The 18809-nt window shown below is 38.2% G+C and overlaps 1 protein-coding gene across 1 annotated transcript; it reads left to right on the plus strand.

The window, feature by feature from the left end:
• Nucleotides 1-3473: 3473 nt before the first annotated feature.
• srpra (SRP receptor subunit alpha) lies at nucleotides 3474-17646 on the plus strand. Its single transcript, XM_087796025.1, has 15 exons — nucleotides 3474-3500; nucleotides 3575-3697; nucleotides 3973-4056; nucleotides 5728-5891; nucleotides 7073-7230; nucleotides 7300-7456; nucleotides 8304-8451; nucleotides 11823-11959; nucleotides 12021-12142; nucleotides 12208-12294; nucleotides 13429-13601; nucleotides 14512-14725; nucleotides 14784-14947; nucleotides 16441-16539; nucleotides 16612-17646. Exons 2-15 carry the CDS (start codon nucleotides 3575-3577, stop codon nucleotides 16738-16740), a joined length of 1959 nt encoding a protein of 652 aa, XP_087652151.1. The 5' UTR covers nucleotides 3474-3500; the 3' UTR covers nucleotides 16741-17646.
• The last annotated feature ends 1163 nt before the right edge of the window (nucleotides 17647-18809 follow it).

Raw genomic sequence — 18809 nt, forward strand, 5'->3', positions numbered from 1 at the left:
ACTATCCTGATGATACTAACTTCTAGTATACTAAGAGAAGTATGTTTGAGACATACTATCTGTGGAGGATTAGTTACTAGTTAGTACGTACACTATCCTGATGCATACTAACTTCTAGTATACTAAGAGAAGTATGTTTGAGACATACTATCTGTGGAGGATTAGTTACTAGTTAGTACGTACACTATCCTGATGATACTAACTTCTAATATACTAAGAGAAGTATGTTTGAGACATACTATCTGTGGAGGATTAGTTACTAGTTAGTACGTACACTATCCTGATGATACTAACTTCTAATATACTAAGAGAAGTATGTTTGAGACATACTATCTGTGGAGGATTAGTTACTAGTTAGTACGTACACTATCCTGATGATACTAACTTCTAGTATACTAAGAGAAGTGTGTGATTTGAGACACAGCACTGGTGTCTGACACTAAAATAAGTTAGTGTTGATAAAAAGTATAAAAAAGCGACATATTATCTGGGGATCAATACAAGAAGGAAACAGTCAAATGAACGTATAAGAACGTACGATGAAGAGAACGTGTCTTTGTTGGGCCTCTTGGAACTTTGTGAATCTGCCGTCGAGCTCATCTAATCTCTCACGACATCAGTGACGTGGAAGATGATAAACATCGCGGCAGGAAATACTCTCACGTTTTTTCTTCCTTCTTTGAAACGTTTCGCAATAATGCCTTTAAAATGTCCCTGATATTGGTGTATATAGAACTTATAGAACTTCAGCCATGATTTACTTTCAGAGAGTATGAAAAAAACGGGAGGAGGTGATGAAGCGTTTTTGAAGGTGTAGGAAGAACATTTGCTTCACCTGACGAGAGTCCGGTCGGGTCCAGAAGAAGCTTCAGATTAACAGTCAAAGCGTCTTTGCTCACCATGAACCCATGATCTTCTACACCTTCATCTGGTCTGACTGACGAATGTACTCGTTTGGTTTTGTCTGGTGACACTGTTGGATTTAAAAGGCTTCATATTGTTTTAAGTTGAATTTAAAATGCTTCAAAATATGTTATATTGAATTTAAAACGCTTCAAATTGTTTTGTTAAAAACGCTACGAATTAAAAAAAATTGAATAATTGAAATTAAAATATAAAAATATTGAATAATTGAAATTAAAACATAACAAATATTGAATAATTGAAATTAATTCAACCTTTCAATATTTGAATAAAAATTCAACCTTTCAATATTCTGATGGCAATGATGTATTTCCAATACTGTAAACCATAAAATACTTTTTTTTTCAATGATTTTCACGTCAAAAAACAATATAGTGTTGTTGAATATCAATAACATATTGTGAAAACAAATGTCTCTGTGTTGTTATTACTCTCAGTGATGTCTTTTGTCAAAACAAAAAGATGGTATTTTCTCTGAAGTCACATTAGCCGGTCATGCTGTGGACCCAATATTGACAAATACAGGAAATATATTCAAAGTATAGTTCGCTAGACTAGTCAAAAAATGACACCTCTAGGTGGCAGTATGACGAGAGGGTGACAGGTAGATATTTCCTCATTTGTTCATAAGGTTCGACTTTTCAGTCATGATGGTCTCGTCGTCATGGCAACAACAATAGCTCGATGGTTATTATGAGTCACGCGTGTCTCGATTCTACTTCTTGTTCACACCAGATATAAGTCTGGAAATGTGTCTGTAATGACTGAGATATTATTGCAAATGAATATATATATTTAAAGAATAATAATATATAACATATATATAACATAATATTAAAACCATTCATGTGAGAATCAAATAAAAAATGTGACGCTTTTAATTTCATTTTAAAACTTCTACTCTTTCTTTGATTTTCTTCCACATTTACATCTTTGTAATTATAATAAAACACCTTGTTAAATAATTTTATAGCTAAGTAGGAGATAATTTAATCAATAGTTATTTATTTAATCCAGAAAAATAAGAAATTACCTGTTTTAATATATATAAAAAACTGTTTATTCAACTTTTGAGAGTGAATAATAAAGATGAATATTTAAAAAATAACAAATAATAAAGTAGTTTATTATTGCGTCTGCATTTAGATTCCTCGCCTCGAGTCCTGGTTTAATGTGCTTTGTTGTGCTTTGTTACCTTTGTTGCTTTTGTGTACTTAACCTGTGGTTTAAATGGTCGTGTCGTCAAACAAACACTGGTCACATGTGGACGAAGATGTTCTGTTGAGTGAATAATGTGAAGGAAAGTGAGTAAAAAAGTCAGTCAAGAGTCATAATCTGAGATATTAATAGAAATATTCAGGCGTGTGTTACACAACAGGTCGTGTGTTCCTCTAATCCAGGACTGGACGTGTAACATTAAAAAAATAAATGCCTTTCAGAGATTAGTCAGAGTCGCAGCACAAACACTGATGTGTTTTGATGGAGGTTTTGATAGAATGAAAAAAGTAAATGATGGTGATTTTGTTTTGTTTTTTTAAAAGCCTCTTTCCTTATATTGGTCAATAACAATTGATTTAAGATGCATCGATGATTTTTATTCACACAACATCAGTTTCTCGACTCCATGTAACACGTTTTTAATGCTATTAAATAATAATAATAATTTATGATTTATTAAAGTTTTACTCTTCACGCTATGAAACTGTAGATTACAAAAATAATTACAAAACTGCACAGAGTTCTTCAGATGATTCTGTATATTCGTTGACTATGTGAAATCAATCTATGGATGTGATTTAACTTAAATTTAAATTGCATTTGATTAATTAATTTTCTTATTCTGTAGTGTGTGTATTTATAATTATATTTAGTGTATTTGTTATTGTGTTTGTTTTACATTAGTATTTAAATCATTTTAATTATCGTTTTTTATTCATTTATTGTTGTTGTTGTGTACTGTATGTCTCAATATATTGTGTATGTATATTTAATATTATTTTGTGAACTACTTAAATAACCCGAATGTAGGAAAAATAAAGGAAAATCAATCAATCAAATAAAGTAGGAAAGCCTATGCTACCCCATCTAGTGGTCAAACCTTATACTGCAACCATCCGAACGCTCTGTTTTTGAAACAATCACTTATATTCCACGATTTTAATCTAGTATTTAAACGTTTTATTTGTTGGTGTGTACAATAATTTTTCCACGTATTTTGTTCAGGTTATTATATTGTATTTATGTATTTTATTATATATGCCAATGTTTTTCGGGGGGATTTTTTTTTTTTTATAAAAAGGCGAATTGATATGTGTACTAATATGTAATATTACTGAAAATTACTTAAAAAAATGTATTTTTGAAATGATGAAAAGCGATTTAAAAATAATAATAATAATAATAAATTATAAAATGATAAAAAAAAATAATTGCGCATGCTCTGTAGCGATTCGAGTATTGCGTAGCCGGAAGTTGCGTCACTTCTCAGTTCTGCTTCTGACGTGTCTCAAACTGCTTTTCCCTGCTGGTGCTCGCGTGGATTATCCGTCTGTGGGTGTTTGAAAAAGAGGAAAAAGGTTCGTATTAACCACGAACAGAACCAACGCAGACGATAAAACATGGCGGGCGTCTAACTTTGTCTCGTGTTCAGATGCTCGACTTCTTCACCATCTTCAGTAAAGGAGGGATCGTGTTGTGGTGTTTCCAGGGGTCAGGGGTCACCGAGTCTTTCGCCGGACCCGTCAATGCCTTGATCCGCTCCGTGATCCTGCAGGTGAGCCGGTGCTGACCCGGTCCAACACCCGAGCTTTTCTACTGCCTCTTTAGCATTAGCAGCTATTGCTAACGTTAGCCCGAGGAAACCTGCATCTGTTGCGCATTTCAAAGTAAACATGTTGTTGTTGTTTATTTAAACATGAACATAAATGTTCGTGAGTGAAGGAAATATAAAGTGCGTTGATGTGATGACATGTTTGAGTGACAGCTGTCACAACAATCCACCTGCGTATCTGAGCTTCTCATCCAAACGTGTTGTTGTTTTTCTTCCAGGAACGAAGTGGAAACACGTCGTTCAATCATGGAGGCCTGAGTCTGAAGTACAAGCTGGACAATGAGTTCGAGTTGATCTTTGTGGTGAGTTTTATTTTAATACTGACTCTAAAGATGATCTGTGGTCCTTGTTTGTGCGTCAAACTTAAAGGGACACTTCGCCTGTCACTCAAATCTCACTCGTTCTCTACTTTGACTGAGGGTCGGGATAATTTTCAGACTAATCTGTTCTTTTTCCAAAGATACTCGTGGAAATGTTTGTCCGTATCAGTCCAAAAACCACAACAAAAATAATCCAAAAACCCTCCGAACCTCTCGTCTATAACATGCCTCTTATGTTGACTTCGACATGAGTGAATTGTTCAGAAAACCATAAATAAGTCTGTATTTATTTAAGATGTTTGTAGCACAAGCTCTCAGTCCATCACAGTGAATCGTGAAAGTGACGCAGGTGTTTCAGCGCGGAGACACAACTGACATCTTAAATTGCTTTTCAGGGAAACTTCTAATATCGGCGCCAGTGTTAATGATAAGATAAAGAACGGAGACGATGGATGTCGACATAATGAAACTTGCTGTTCCTTCTATCCTCTGCTGTGAACTGGAAACCTAATTTCCCGAAGAAGATCTCCAGAGGGATTAATAAAGTCACTCTAATCTAATCTAACAATTTTACAGACTTCCAATAAGACTAAAACTGATGTTTAAACATCAACTAATAATAAACTCTCCTGTCATGTAGTGAATGTTCTTCAAGATGCAGTAACTTCTCATCATGACCATGTTTTACACTTTATTACTTTGTAAAGTTGCTCTGAAATCTGGGCGAACAAGAGGTTACGAGAGTCCATTATGATTTAATAGTGACTTCACTCCTCCTCCAGCTGTGTTTACGCTTTGTTTCTACAACGAGTCCCTTGGAGGTGGAAACCATTGATGACGCATGGTGACAAACCTCCATGTTTGACCAATCACAGCAGAGTGGGTGTGGTTATGGTCAACAAGATTTAATCTCCAGAAAAAAGTGCTTTCAGTGGGCGGAGCTTAAGATCATTTTCTAATGTCAATATTTCAATGAAAAGAGAGTTTTGTACAAACACACACTGATGATACAATAGAGTCACACATCACAACAACGCACACACACTGATGATACAATAGAGTCACACATCACAACAACACACACACACTGATGATACAATAGAGTCACACATCACAACAACACACACACACTGATGATACAATAGAGTCACACATCACAACAACACACACACTCACTGATGATACAATAGAGTCACACATCACAACAACACACACACACTGATGATACAATAGAGTCACACATCACAACAACACACACACTCACTGATGATACAATAGAGTCACACATCACAACAACACACACACTCACTGATGATACAATAGAGTCACACATCACAACAACACACACACACTGATGATACAATAGAGTCACACATCACAACAACACACACACACTGATGATACAATAGAGTCACACATCACAACAACACACACACACACTTTAGTTTAAATAAATATGATGGAAGTGGTAAATAAAGAGAAAAAACACAGATGATTAAGGAATATCGAGAAAATATCTCATTCACAGTTTGGTCATTTTACATGTTTTTCACCACCATCAACCTTAAAGAGTTTTTCTTCGTGTGATTGTGTTGGACACCTCTGTGTGTGGTATTGTGTAACCATCATGTGTGTGTGTGTGTGTCTGCTCAGGTGGGTTTTCAAAAGATCCTCACGCTGACGTACGTCGACAAGTTGATAAATGACGTGCAGCTGCGTTTCCGGGATCGTTACAAGAATGAACTGGAGCACAAGGGGGCGCTCAAGCTCCTCAACAACAGTTTTGAGTTCGTGGACGACTTCAAGATGCTTCTCAGGTAAATATACTGAAATACACCTGCATCTCATTAGAGGTGAGAACAAACTGATACGGCAACATTTATTTTTTCACAATACTCTATATATCATGATTTGTGTTGTTTTATGGTTTATATTTTAATAACGTTTGTAAAAAACTAAATAAATACTATTTTTTTTTATTTACAATTAACATTAAAATATCGACGTGTTTGTTCATTTTTGTGTTGCGATAAAACATCAGGCTGCTAGACGGCAGTAGTCAATAAGTCCCAGCGGTGACTGAGGACGAGAGGATACAGTCAGTCTAGCAGCTTTTAAAGCTGATGTTTGGACATATTTTGGTTTGAAAACAAATTGAATCAGTTACGACTTCGTCAAGAGTCATGTGGTCTGTAAATACTACAACACCAGAGTCAAGTACTGGACAATACTACACATATATACTTGTTACTACAGCATCACAACACCAGAGTCAAGTACTGGACAATACTACACATATATACTTGTTACTACACTATCACAACACCAGAGTCAAGTACTGGACAATACTACACATATATACTTGTTACTACACTATCACAACACAAGAGTCAAGTACTGGACAATACTACATTTATATACTTATTACTACACTATCACAACACAAGAGTCAAGTACTGGACAATACTACACATATATTCTTGTTACTACACTATCACAACACCAGAGTCAAGTACTGGACAATACTACACATATATACTTGTTACTACACTATCACAACACCAGAGTCAAGTACTGGACAATACTACACATATATACTTGTTACTACACTATCACAACACCAGAGTCAAGTACTGGACAATACTACACATATATACTTGTTACTACACTATCACAACACCAGAGTCAAGTACTCGACAATACTACACATATATAATTGTTACTACACTATCACAACACCAGAGTCAAGTACTGGACAATACTACACATATATACTTGTTACTACACTATCACAACACCAGAGTCAAGTACTGGACAATACTACACATATATAATTGTTACTACACTATCACAACACCAGAGTCAAGTCCTGGACAATACTACACATATATCCTTGTTACTACAGTATCTCTATATATTGTATTATTGTCAGTGTATGGTGATAAGTATCGCCTGATTCTTGTAAGTTCACCAACACTTGAACGTTGTGTGTCTTCAGGGAGGCCGAGGACAGCTGCAAGGGCCGGAGTGTCTCCATGAAGAACTTCAAACAATCTGCAAAATCCCAGAAAACTGTTAAATCTATGATCGAGGTCAAAGGTGGCGACGAAAACAAAGAACAGGGAGGAAAAAAGAGTAAAAATACCAAAAAAGACGGTCGGTCTCTTGACAGATTCGCTCGTGAGAATAGTTTGAATCAGTTTGTCTTTTATGATCCTCTGGCAGGAGCTGCAGCAGAACAAGTCAGAAAAGATCCGGGAAAACCCGCTTCCACCAAGACGGTGGAGAACGGCGACCACGGCCTGACCCACGAAGAGATAATGCAGAAAAGAAGAGACGAGTTCTTTCGCAAGCGCACCTCGGCACCTGCGGAGAAACCCAGGTACGTCACGATCAATTATTATTATTATTCAACAATCGAAATCCTCCAGAATCTCATCAACTGTTGAAATAATGGTTTTCCAGGATCTTTAGAAAGTGATTCATGTACAAATATGGTCATATTTTGGTATTAAAATGCCTTAAATTTACAATAGTCTTTAAGATGTGAAAATGTTGGCGCGGTCGCCTCACAGCAAGAAGGTTGCTGGTTCACTTCCAGGTCGAGCCAACTCGTGACCTTCATGTGTGGAGTTTGTATTTTTTCCCTGTGTCACATGGGTTTACTCCGGGCACTCCGGTTTCCTCCCACAGTCCAAAAACATACAGAGGTTGATTGAGAACTTGGGGAAATTGTCCGTAGGTATGAGTGTGTGTGTGAATGGTTGTCTGTCTTTGTGTGTCCTGAGACCGACTGGCGTCCTGTCCAGGGTGTCCCCTGCCACTCGCCCTATGGTACTGGGATAAAGCAGTAGAAACTGAAAGAATGAATTAGTTTAAAATCGCCAAATATTTGGTAAATTTGTTTTTTTAAATTTAGTAAATATTTGACAGTTGATGACAATAACAGAACTAACGAAACAGTTTCTACTTAAACCATCGTTTTTGTTCGTGGCTTAAAGTTCTACCAGTCGACGTGTGTTTGATGCTGAAACATTTTAAAAACATTCCAAGTAAGTTTTGTCGTGGACTGAAATTTCAACTTTAATTTAACGTAATAAAACATTAAAATAACGTAAACCCATAATGTGGTGTTTTTTAGTTCTTCCATGTTTTCGATGTTTCGTTCACGGTTCGTTCGTCAACAAAAAGGCGAAGAGAATCATCTTGAATGTGGTTTGTGTTCACAGCAAGTCTCCGAAGCCTCAGAAGCCGCGGGAGAAGACCATGCGTGTCTGGGACATGGGTGGAAACTCCACCAAGAATCTGGACTACAGTGAGAGGAACGGAGACGGTTCTCAGAACGGAGATCATCCCGAGAGGATCGTCAATGACCCGGTATGTGTCTGTGATCTACTGTTTGTGATCGTTTGATCTGCTCCGTGATCTTCACGCAAACATCAATTTATGAAGAACTAAACTGTTGACACGATATATAGTGATAGTGTAGTAACAAATATATATGTGTAGTATTGTCCAGTACTTGACTCTGGTGTTGTGATAGTGTAGTAACAAGTATATATGTTTAGTATTGTCCAGTACTTGACTCTGGTGTTGTGATAGTGTAGTAACAAGTATATATGTGTAGTATTGTGGAGTACTTGAATCTGGTGTTGTGATAGTGTAGTAACAAGTATACATGTGTAGTATTGTCCAGTACTTGACTCTGGTGTTGTGATAGTGTAGTAAAAGTATATATGTGTAGTATTGTGGAGTACTTGAATCTGGTGTTGTGATAGTGTAGTAACAAGTATATATGTGTAGTATTGTCCAGTACTTGACTCTGGTGTTGTGATAGTGTAGTAAAAGTATATATGTGTAGTATTGTGGAGTACTTGACTCTGGTGTTGTGATAGTGTAGTAACAAGTATATATGTGGAGTACTTGAATCTGGTGTTGTGATAGTGTAGTAACAAGTATATATGTGTAGTATTGTGGAGTACTTGAATCTGGTGTTGTGATAGTGTAGTAGCAAGTATACATGTGTAGTATTGTCGAGTACTTGACTCTGGTGTTGTGATAGTGTAGTAACAAGTATATATGTGTAGTATTGTCGAGTACTTGACTCTGGTGTTGTGATAGTGTAGTAAAAGTATATATGTGTAGTATTGTGGAGTACTTGAATCTGGTGTTGTGATAGTGTAGTAACAAGTATATATGTGTAGTATTGTCCAGTACTTGACTCTGGTGTTGTGATAGTGTAGTAAAAGTATATATGTGTAGTATTGTGGAGTACTTGACTCTGGTGTTGTGATAGTGTAGTAACAAGTATATATGTGGAGTACTTGAATCTGGTGTTGTGATAGTGTAGTAACAAGTATATATGTGTAGTATTGTGGAGTACTTGAATCTGGTGTTGTGATAGTGTAGTAGCAAGTATACATGTGTAGTATTGTCGAGTACTTGACTCTGGTGTTGTGATAGTGTAGTAACAAGTATATATGTGTAGTATTGTCGAGTACTTGACTCTGGTGTTGTGATAGTGTAGTAACAAGTATATATGTGTAGTATTGTCGAGTACTTGACTCTGGTGTTGTGATAGTGTAGTAACAAGTATATATGTGTAGTATTGTGAAATACTTGACTCTGGTGTTGTGATAGTGTAGTAACAAGGATATATGTGTAGTATTGTCCAGTACTTGACTCTGGTGTTGTGATAGTGTAGTAACAAGTATGTATGTGTAGTATTGTCCAGTACTTGACTCTGGTGTTGTGATAGTGTAGTAACAAGTATATATGTGTAGTATTGTGGAGTACTTGACTCTGGTGTTGTGATAGTGTAGTAACAAGTATATATGTGTAGTATTGTCGAGTACTTGACTCTGGTGTTGTGATAGTGTAGTAACAAGTATATATGTGTAGTATTGTCCAGTACTTGACTCTGGTGTTGTGATAGTGTAGTAACAAGTATATATGTGTAGTATTGTCCAGTACTTGACTCTGGTGTTGTGATAGTGTAGTAACAAGTATATATGTGTAGTATTGTGGAGTACTTGACTCTGGTGTTGTGATAGTGTAGTAACAGTTATATATGTGTAGTATTGTCGAGTACTTGACTCTGGTGTTGTGATAGTGTAGTAACAAGTATATATGTGTAGTATTGTCCAGTACTTGACTCTGGTGTTGTGATAGTGTAGTAACAAGTATATATGTGTAGTATTGTCCAGTACTTGACTCTGGTGTTGTGATAGTGTAGTAACAAGTATATATGTGTAGTATTGTCCAGTACTTGACTCTGGTGTTGTGATAGTGTAGTAACAAGTATATATGTGTAGTATTGTCCAGTACTTGACTCTGGTGTTGTGATAGTGTAGTAACAAGTATATATGTGTAGTATTGTCCAGTACTTGACTCTGGTGTTATGATAGTGTAGTAACAAGTATATATGTGTAGTATTGTCCAGTACTTGACTCTGGTGTTGTGATAGTGTAGTAACAAGTATATATGTGTAGTATTGTCCAGTACTTGACTCTGGTGTTGTGATAGTGTAGTAACAAGTATATATGTGTAGTATTGTGGAGTACTTGACTCTGGTGTTGTGATAGTGTAGTAACAAGTATATATGTGTAGTATTGTGGAGTACTTGAATCTGGTGTTGTGATAGTGTAGTAACAAGTATATATGTGTAGTATTGTCGAGTACTTGACTCTGGTGTTGTGATAGTGTAGTAAAAGTATATATGTGTAGTATTGTCGAGTACTTGACTCTGGTGTTGTGATAGTGTAGTAACAAGTATATATGTGTAGTATTGTCGAGTACTTGACTCTGGTGTTGTGATAGTGTAGTAACAAGTATATATGTGTAGTATTGTCGTGTACTTGACTCTGGTGTTGTGATAGTGTAGTAAAAGTATATATGTGTAGTATTGTCGAATACTTGACTATTGTGTTGTGATAGTGTAGTAACAAGTATATATGTGTAGTATTGTCGAATACTTGACTATTGTGTTGTGATAGTGTAGTAACAAGTATATATGTGTAGTATTGTCGAATACTTGACTATTGTGTTGTGATAGTGTAGTAACAAGTATATATGTGAAGTATTGTCGAATACTTGACTATTGTGTTGTGATAGTGTAGTAACAAGTATATATGTGTAGTATTGTCGAGTACTTGACTCTGGTGTTGTGATAGTGTAGTAAAAGTATATATGTGTAGTATTGTCGAATACTTGACTATTGTGTTGTGATAGTGTAGTAACAAGTATATATGTGTAGTATTGTCGAATACTTGACTATTGTGTTGTGATAGTGTAGTAACAAGTATATATGTGTAGTATTGTCGAATACTTGACTATTGTGTTGTGATAGTGTAGTAACAAGTATATATGTGAAGTATTGTCGAATACTTGACTATTGTGTTGTGATAGTGTAGTAACAAGTATATATGTGTAGTATTGTCGAATACTTGACTATTGTGTTGTGATAGTGTAGTAACAAGTATATATGTGTAGTATTGTCGAATACTTGACTATTGTGTTGTGATAGTGTAGTAACAAGTATATATGTGTAGTATTGTCGAATACTTGACTATTGTGTTGTGACATTGGTACAATGCTCTTCTGTGTCGACATGATCGTAGAAAAATATCACTTAAAAGGCTCAGTTTCCCGCATATATGGCATATCTTGCAGCCTTACTTGAAATCAATCATTTCTACTTGTACAAATACTTTCTTTCCTCTTCTGAAGTCTGTGGTTTTGTTCCTCAGGAGATAACGGCCGGATCGATGGTAGGAGACTTGCTCTCAGTGGATTATGAAGAGAGTGAGGAAGACGAGGAGGAGGAGGAGGAGGAGGAAGAGGAGGAGGTGAAGGAAGTGAGGGATGTCAATCAAAGCCAAACAAGGTGATCCCGCTTTCACTTCCTTTGTTCGCATCCATGTTTCTAACTTCTTCCTTCGTTCCAGCTCCAAGAAAGGTGGGGGTTTCGGGGGCATGCTGGGCATGCTGAGGGGTCTGGTGGGCTCCAAGAGTCTCACCCAGGAGGACATGCACCCCATCTTGGAGAAAATGAGGGAGCACCTCATCAGTAAGACCTCGTTCTTCTTCTTCAGGGTTTTGTTCATCCGTGACTTTCTCCTCTTGTGTCTCCAGCGAAGAATGTAGCCGCTGAGATCGCCTCGCAGCTCTGTGACTCTGTGGCCAAGAAGCTGGAGGGCAAAGTCATGGGCACCTTCACCAGTGAGTCCTGTTCCTCTGTTTCTATGTGGGCTGAGTGTTGACAAGAACCTGATGCGTATCACGATACACGTGTGACCATACCATGTATCGTGACACTGGAGGAACAACGATGTGTTGTTACTTTTAAAGAATTTAATTGTACAAAAACCATCATAGAAAACATTCATTGCTATGACATCGTAACATCATGTTGGATGCGCTTGAGTTACAGTCAAAACTCAAGATTGTTGTGGAGGAAGATGAGCTGGTCCATGTTCTGCAGATCACATGACTCTTGGTCTTAATTACCGTATTTTCCGTACTATAAGGCGCACTTAAAAGCCTTTAATTTTCTCAAAAAACGAAAGTGAGCCTTATCACCTGTAGCGCCTTTTATATGAACATTACCTGGTGGGTGACTTGTTTACAAACACTTTCATGACTCTGAACTGACACGCCGTGGGCGGGATTACGTCATTGCGTCATCACGGAGTGGGATTTACGACGCACGTCACATCATGGCGGACGGCTATGGAGTAAGATTACTGCCACCGTTTTGAGCGAGTGTGTCTTGGTTGTTGTACATTCAAAAGATTTTTTTGCGCAAATCACTCTGCTGCGCGCTCAACCAGTCATACACGTGCGCTATAGCCGTCATACACGCGCTCAACTTCACTGCTGCGCACTCAACATTTGTCTGCTCACAACACCAGTCTCACGCGCTGCTGCTTGAAGCCTTTTAAACATCATTTGAACATCGTTACAATGGTAGTGAACGTAGTTGTAGGAACAATTAATAAAGTTTGACTTTATCTGACTGTTTTGTTGACGTTCCCTTAAGCACAGCTTTATCTAGTGGATGATAACACAACCCCAGTCAAACGTTTGACTTTATTTTTAGTCTTCCTTATAATCCGGTGCTAACTATTTATGAAAACACAAAAGTAGGATATAACGATACATTTCAACGGTTTATATTTCAATAAAGTGTCTATAAAATAAAGTAACTTCCATTTTTAGTGAATATTTGCCACGTCTTTCATTTTTGTGTTGCAGTGAAAAATTAAATCCTTGAGTTTTCGACACGTGTCTCATCCACGTTTCCGTTGAAACTAGTTTTGTACGAGAAAGATGTTTATTATTCCTGGTTCGCAGCTGTTGCCTCGACCGTGAAGCAGTCCCTGCAAGAGTCGCTGGTGCAAATCCTGCAGCCCAAGCGGAGAGTTGACATCCTGAGAGACGTCATGGAGGCTCAGAGTCAGAGGAAGCCGTTCGTCATCACCTTCTGTGGCGTCAACGGAGTCGGGAAGTCCACCAACCTGGCCAAGGTTAGAGAATCTAAATATAATAGTATTATAAGTATCGGTGTTTGTACTCGTCAAGTTTTCATATCCGTGTGATCATCCGCCGCCATGTTTCAAATTAAAAGATGTATATTTTTGTTTCAAAACATTTAATTTGAATCGTTAAATTCAATCATTTTTATATTAAAAAGGTTCAATTTATTTTTTATCATTCCAAAATCGAATATTTTTTATTTTCTTTTACACATTTACACAAATTTTGATTCAAATAATCAAGTATTTTTTATTCAAGTATTTTTTTTTATTCATAGCCAAGTCAAATTCAATTTAAATGTTGGTATAAAAGTGTCCCCAGACAACAGAGCACCGAGCTACTGGACGAGCGAGTGGATCAGTGCTCGATTACCTCAGTCTGGTAACGCTGACACTTTTATGCCAACAGTTTTATATCCGATCTGTAAAAAACTACAAAGTAATACATTTTGATTTTAGTAGATTTATTTTTGAATTATCGGAATAAATTGATCAAACTCTATGTGTAAAATAGTTATTTTTGTAAGAAAAATGAAACCTTTTAATGTATAAATAAGTGAATTATTCACAAAAATAATTCACATTTTTATAAATGATTTTAAAAAATAATAATAAATAAGCACGTTTGATATTTTTATTCAAAAAAATAAATTTACTAAATTCAGTATTTTTGAATTGGTCGCCTTTTAGATTGAACATAGAAATGTTGGTATAATAGTGTCATCCTGTCAGACCAATGTAATCGAGCACCGATCGTGAGCGTCACGTGACGAGAGTTGGATCCAGTCGCTCGGTGCTCTGTTGGTCGTGTCTGCTGACACCATTATATCTATATGTCATTATGACGCTGACAGACTGACAGAACATCGTTGGGGTTAACTGTGGCCACGCGTGTGTCCAGATCTCCTACTGGCTCATCGAGAACGGGTTCTCGGTTCTGATCGCCGCCTGCGACACCTTCCGCTCCGGCGCCGTGGAGCAGCTGCGAACCCACCAGCGGCGCCTGAACTCCCTGCACCCGCCCGAGAGACACGGGGGGCGTCAGGTGGTCCAGCTCTACGAGAAGGGCTACGGCAAGGACGCGGCCGGGATCGCCATGGAGGCCATCGCTTACGGTGAGACGCTCGCTTCTCTTCTTCGCCGCCGTCTTCGTGACGCTCGTGTCTCCGTCAGCTCGTAACCAGTGTCTGGACGTGGTGCTGGTGGACACGGCGGGACGTATGCAGGACAACGTCCCCCTCATGACGGCGCTCACCAAACTCATCGCCGTCAACATGCCGGACCTGGTGCTGTTCGTCGGAGAAGCTCTGGTCGGCAACGAGGCCGTGGATCAGCTGGTGAGACCATGGTTTAGAACTTGTCACTTTTTAATTTCTACAAATACTTTAATATTCTTAGTCCAATAATACAAACATACATTTTTTATGTCAACATTCGTTCATTCGTAGTCTTTGGAATTCAACATAAAAATGTTGTAATTTGTTGTATTTTTGAATTATCGTGATTAGAATATTAAACTGTCAAAGAATTAAAATGATGGAAGGATGAAAGGATGGAGGGATGAAAGGATGGAGGGATGAAAGGATGGAGGGTCGAAAGGATGGAGGGAAGGAAGGATGAAGGAATGAAAGTATATAAGGTTGATGGAAGGATGGAGTGGTGAAAGGATGGAAGGTTTGAAGGATGGAGGGATAGAAGGATGGAAGGATGAAGGGATGAAAGGATACAAGGATGAAAGAATGGAAGGATATAAGGATGATAGAAGGATAGAAGGATTGAAGAATGGAGGGGATGAAGGATGGAGGGATGGAAGGATTGAAGAATGGAGGGATTGAAGGAAGGAGGGATGGAAGGATGGAGGGATTGAAGGATGGATGGATGGATGGAGGGATTGAAGGATGGAAGGATGATGGAAGGATTGAAGGCTTGAAGGGTGGAGGGATAGAAGGCTTGAAGAATGGAGGGATAGAAGAGATTGAAGAATGGAGGGATGGAAGGATTGAAGAATGGAGGGATAGAAGAGATTGAAGAATGGAGGGATGGAAGGATTGAAGAATGGAGGGATAGAAAATTGGAGGGATTGAAGGATAGAAGGATGAAAGGCTTGAATGATGGAGGGATTGAAGGATAGAAGGATGAAAGGATTGAAGGATAGAAGGATGAAAGGATGAAAGGATGGAGGGATTGAAGGATAGAAGGATAGAAGGATGAAAGGATGAAAGGATTGAAGGATGGAGGGATTGAAGGATAGAAGGATGAAAGGAGTGAAGGATGGAGGGATTGAAGGATGAAAGGATTGAAGGATGGAGGGATTGAAGGATAGAAGGATGGAGGGATTGAAGGATGGAAGGATGAAAGGATTGAAGGGTGGAGGGATTGAAGGATAGAAGGATGAAAGGATGAAAGGATTGAAGGATGGAGGGATTGAAGGATAGAAGGATGAAAGGATTGAAGGATGAAAGGATTGAAGGATTGAAGGATGGAGGGATTGAAGGATGGAGGGATTGAAGGATGGAAGGATAGAAGGATTGAAGGATGAAAGGATAGAAGGATGAAAGGATTGAAGGATGGAGGGATTGAAAGACGAAAGAATGGAGGGATAGAAGGATTGATGGATGTAAGGATATATATTGAATTTTTTTTATACAGTTATAAAAAATATTCTTTTTATTCAATTATTACCAAAAATGCTTTAAAACTTCTGAATAAAAAAGTTTCAACATTAGTTTAACTCGAACAGTGAGTTGTTGTCGAGGCTGCAGTTCTGCTGCTCTAACACCAGAGGGAGTGTCGACCTACAGTTTGGGGCTTGAACGTGTCTGGTCTGCAGGTGAAGTTCAACAAAGCTCTGGCCGACCACTCCATGTCGGAGACGCCGCATCTCATCGACGGGATCGTCCTCACCAAGTTCGACACCATCGACGACAAGGTGCGTCTTCGTCGAAACCCTCCCGACCAATCAGACGACGACCTTTAACCCGACGACCTTTTGCGTCCCCAGGTCGGCGCCGCCATCTCCATGACCTACATCACGGGTCAGCCCATCGTGTTCGTGGGCACCGGCCAGACCTACAACGACCTGCGCAGCCTGAACGCTCGCGCCGTGGTCGGCGCCCTGATGAAGGCCTAGAGGGGGCGGAGCCTCTTCAGACCCCGCCCCCCCCCCCCCGCCCTCCCAGCCAATCGTATCGTCCGCTGCCATGAGATGTTCCCGCTTGTACCTCCTTCGATCCTCGAGAACCTCGAGCTCCACATGTACTTGTGACCCACCGGGTCGCGGTGAAGACTCGATGACCTTCGTGCCTGGTTGACCTTGAGGTCGAGGACTAGACGAGTCACGACCCGCAGAGAAAAACAAAGTAGAAAAAAAAAAGTATTTTTAACTCCATGTTTTCCTTTGAGTTTCTACGACGGAAGATCCTTTGACTTCAAGACTGATCATGGGTTCGAGTCCTTCGTTCGTGGAGAACATGCTTCGATCGAAGGTTCCACAGAAGAGTCAATAATTTATAAGATTGTTTCTAAATAAAAGCTGCTGTTAATTGTACACGTTTGATGGAAGTGTTCGAGGACTCAGGTCTGTTCCGATCACACAGAGTCCAGGAAGGACGCTTGAAAATCTTGATCAATATTTTCACTCCGACTCGTCGTGACTCGAACTTTAAGGACTCTATTCACTTCCTGACTTAACATGGAAGACCCGCCCACAGGGTCATGTGACCACCAAACTACTTTACAGCAGTGCCTCAGAGATCGTAGTAGTACTGAGATACAAGAAGATAAAACCAGAAACAGAACTTTTATCTTGTTCGATGAACACATTTACAGAAACTCTGCAAACAAAACTGAATAAACTGATCATTCTCCGTTTATACTCCGCCACTAGGGGGAGCCAGAAACACATTTTAAATACTATTGGTTGGGTATTTAAAGGAACTGTGTATATTAACCAAAAAATAAGTTAAGTTTGTTCAAGTAAAGCTATATTTGTTAATTTACAAAAATATAATTTTCATTAATAAATGTTTCATGTCCATTGCTGTGTCTCAAATCACATACTTGTGTACTCAAAGTTAGTATTTTTAGTGCGTCTCAATTCTTAGTATGTAAATGTAGTGCTCCATACACACTAAATTTTCACTAAAATACACACAAAACTGAGTATGGATCGATGGACACTTTCTACACTAAACGACTCCATCTTAGTGACGTTGATGTTGTAAATAGAAGTTACGTCATATATAAATGCAAATATTCATATACTTACAGTTATATTTTCAGCAGCAGTACGAGGATAAACACGTCTTCAGTGCTGATACCAGCTTAAATATCTTGCCAATATTTTGATTCTCGTATTTCTTCTTTATTTCTTTTTCCAAAACTTGCAAAGCGTGCTGCCAGCAGGTGGCGATAGTGTTCCTACAGCTGGTTGAAATCATGGTTAAATAGTAGTAGAAGAAGAAGCTGTCGCATCATTTCCTGTTAGTGTGTAGCAGCAGAGTTTGATTTGAGACAAACTATCCGTGGAGGATTAGTTACTAGTTAGTACGTACACTATCCTGATGCATACTAACTTCTAGTATACTAAGAGAAGTATGTTTGAGACATACTATCTGTGGAGGATTAGTTACTAGTTAGTACGTACACTATCCTGATGATACTAACTACTAGTATACTAAGAGAAGTATGTTTGAGACATACTATCTGTGGAGGATTAGTTACTAGTTAGTACGTACACTATCCTGATGATACTAACTACTAGTATACTAAGAGAAGTATGTTTGAGACATACTATCTGCGGAGGATTAGTTACTAGTTAGTACGTACACTATCCTGATGATACTAACTACTAGTATACTAAGAGAAGTATGTTTGAGACATACTATCTGTGGAGGATTAGTTACTAGTTAGTACGTACACTATCCTGATGATACTAACTACTAGTATACTAAGAGAAGTATGTTTGAGACATACTATCTGTGGAGGATTAGTTACTAGTTAGTACGTACACTATCCTGATGATACTAACTACTAGTATACTAAGAGAAGTATGTTTGAGACATACTGTCTGTGGAGGATTAGTTACTAGTTAGTACGTACACTATCCTGATGATACTAACTTCTAGTATACTAAGAGAAGTATGTTTGAGACATACTGTCTGTGGAGGATTAGTTACTAGTTAGTACGTACACTATCCT

This window comes from Callionymus lyra, chromosome 7 (assembly GCF_982586985.1).
Source record: "Callionymus lyra chromosome 7, fCalLyr1.hap1.1, whole genome shotgun sequence".
NCBI lineage: Eukaryota > Metazoa > Chordata > Actinopteri > Syngnathiformes > Callionymidae > Callionymus > Callionymus lyra.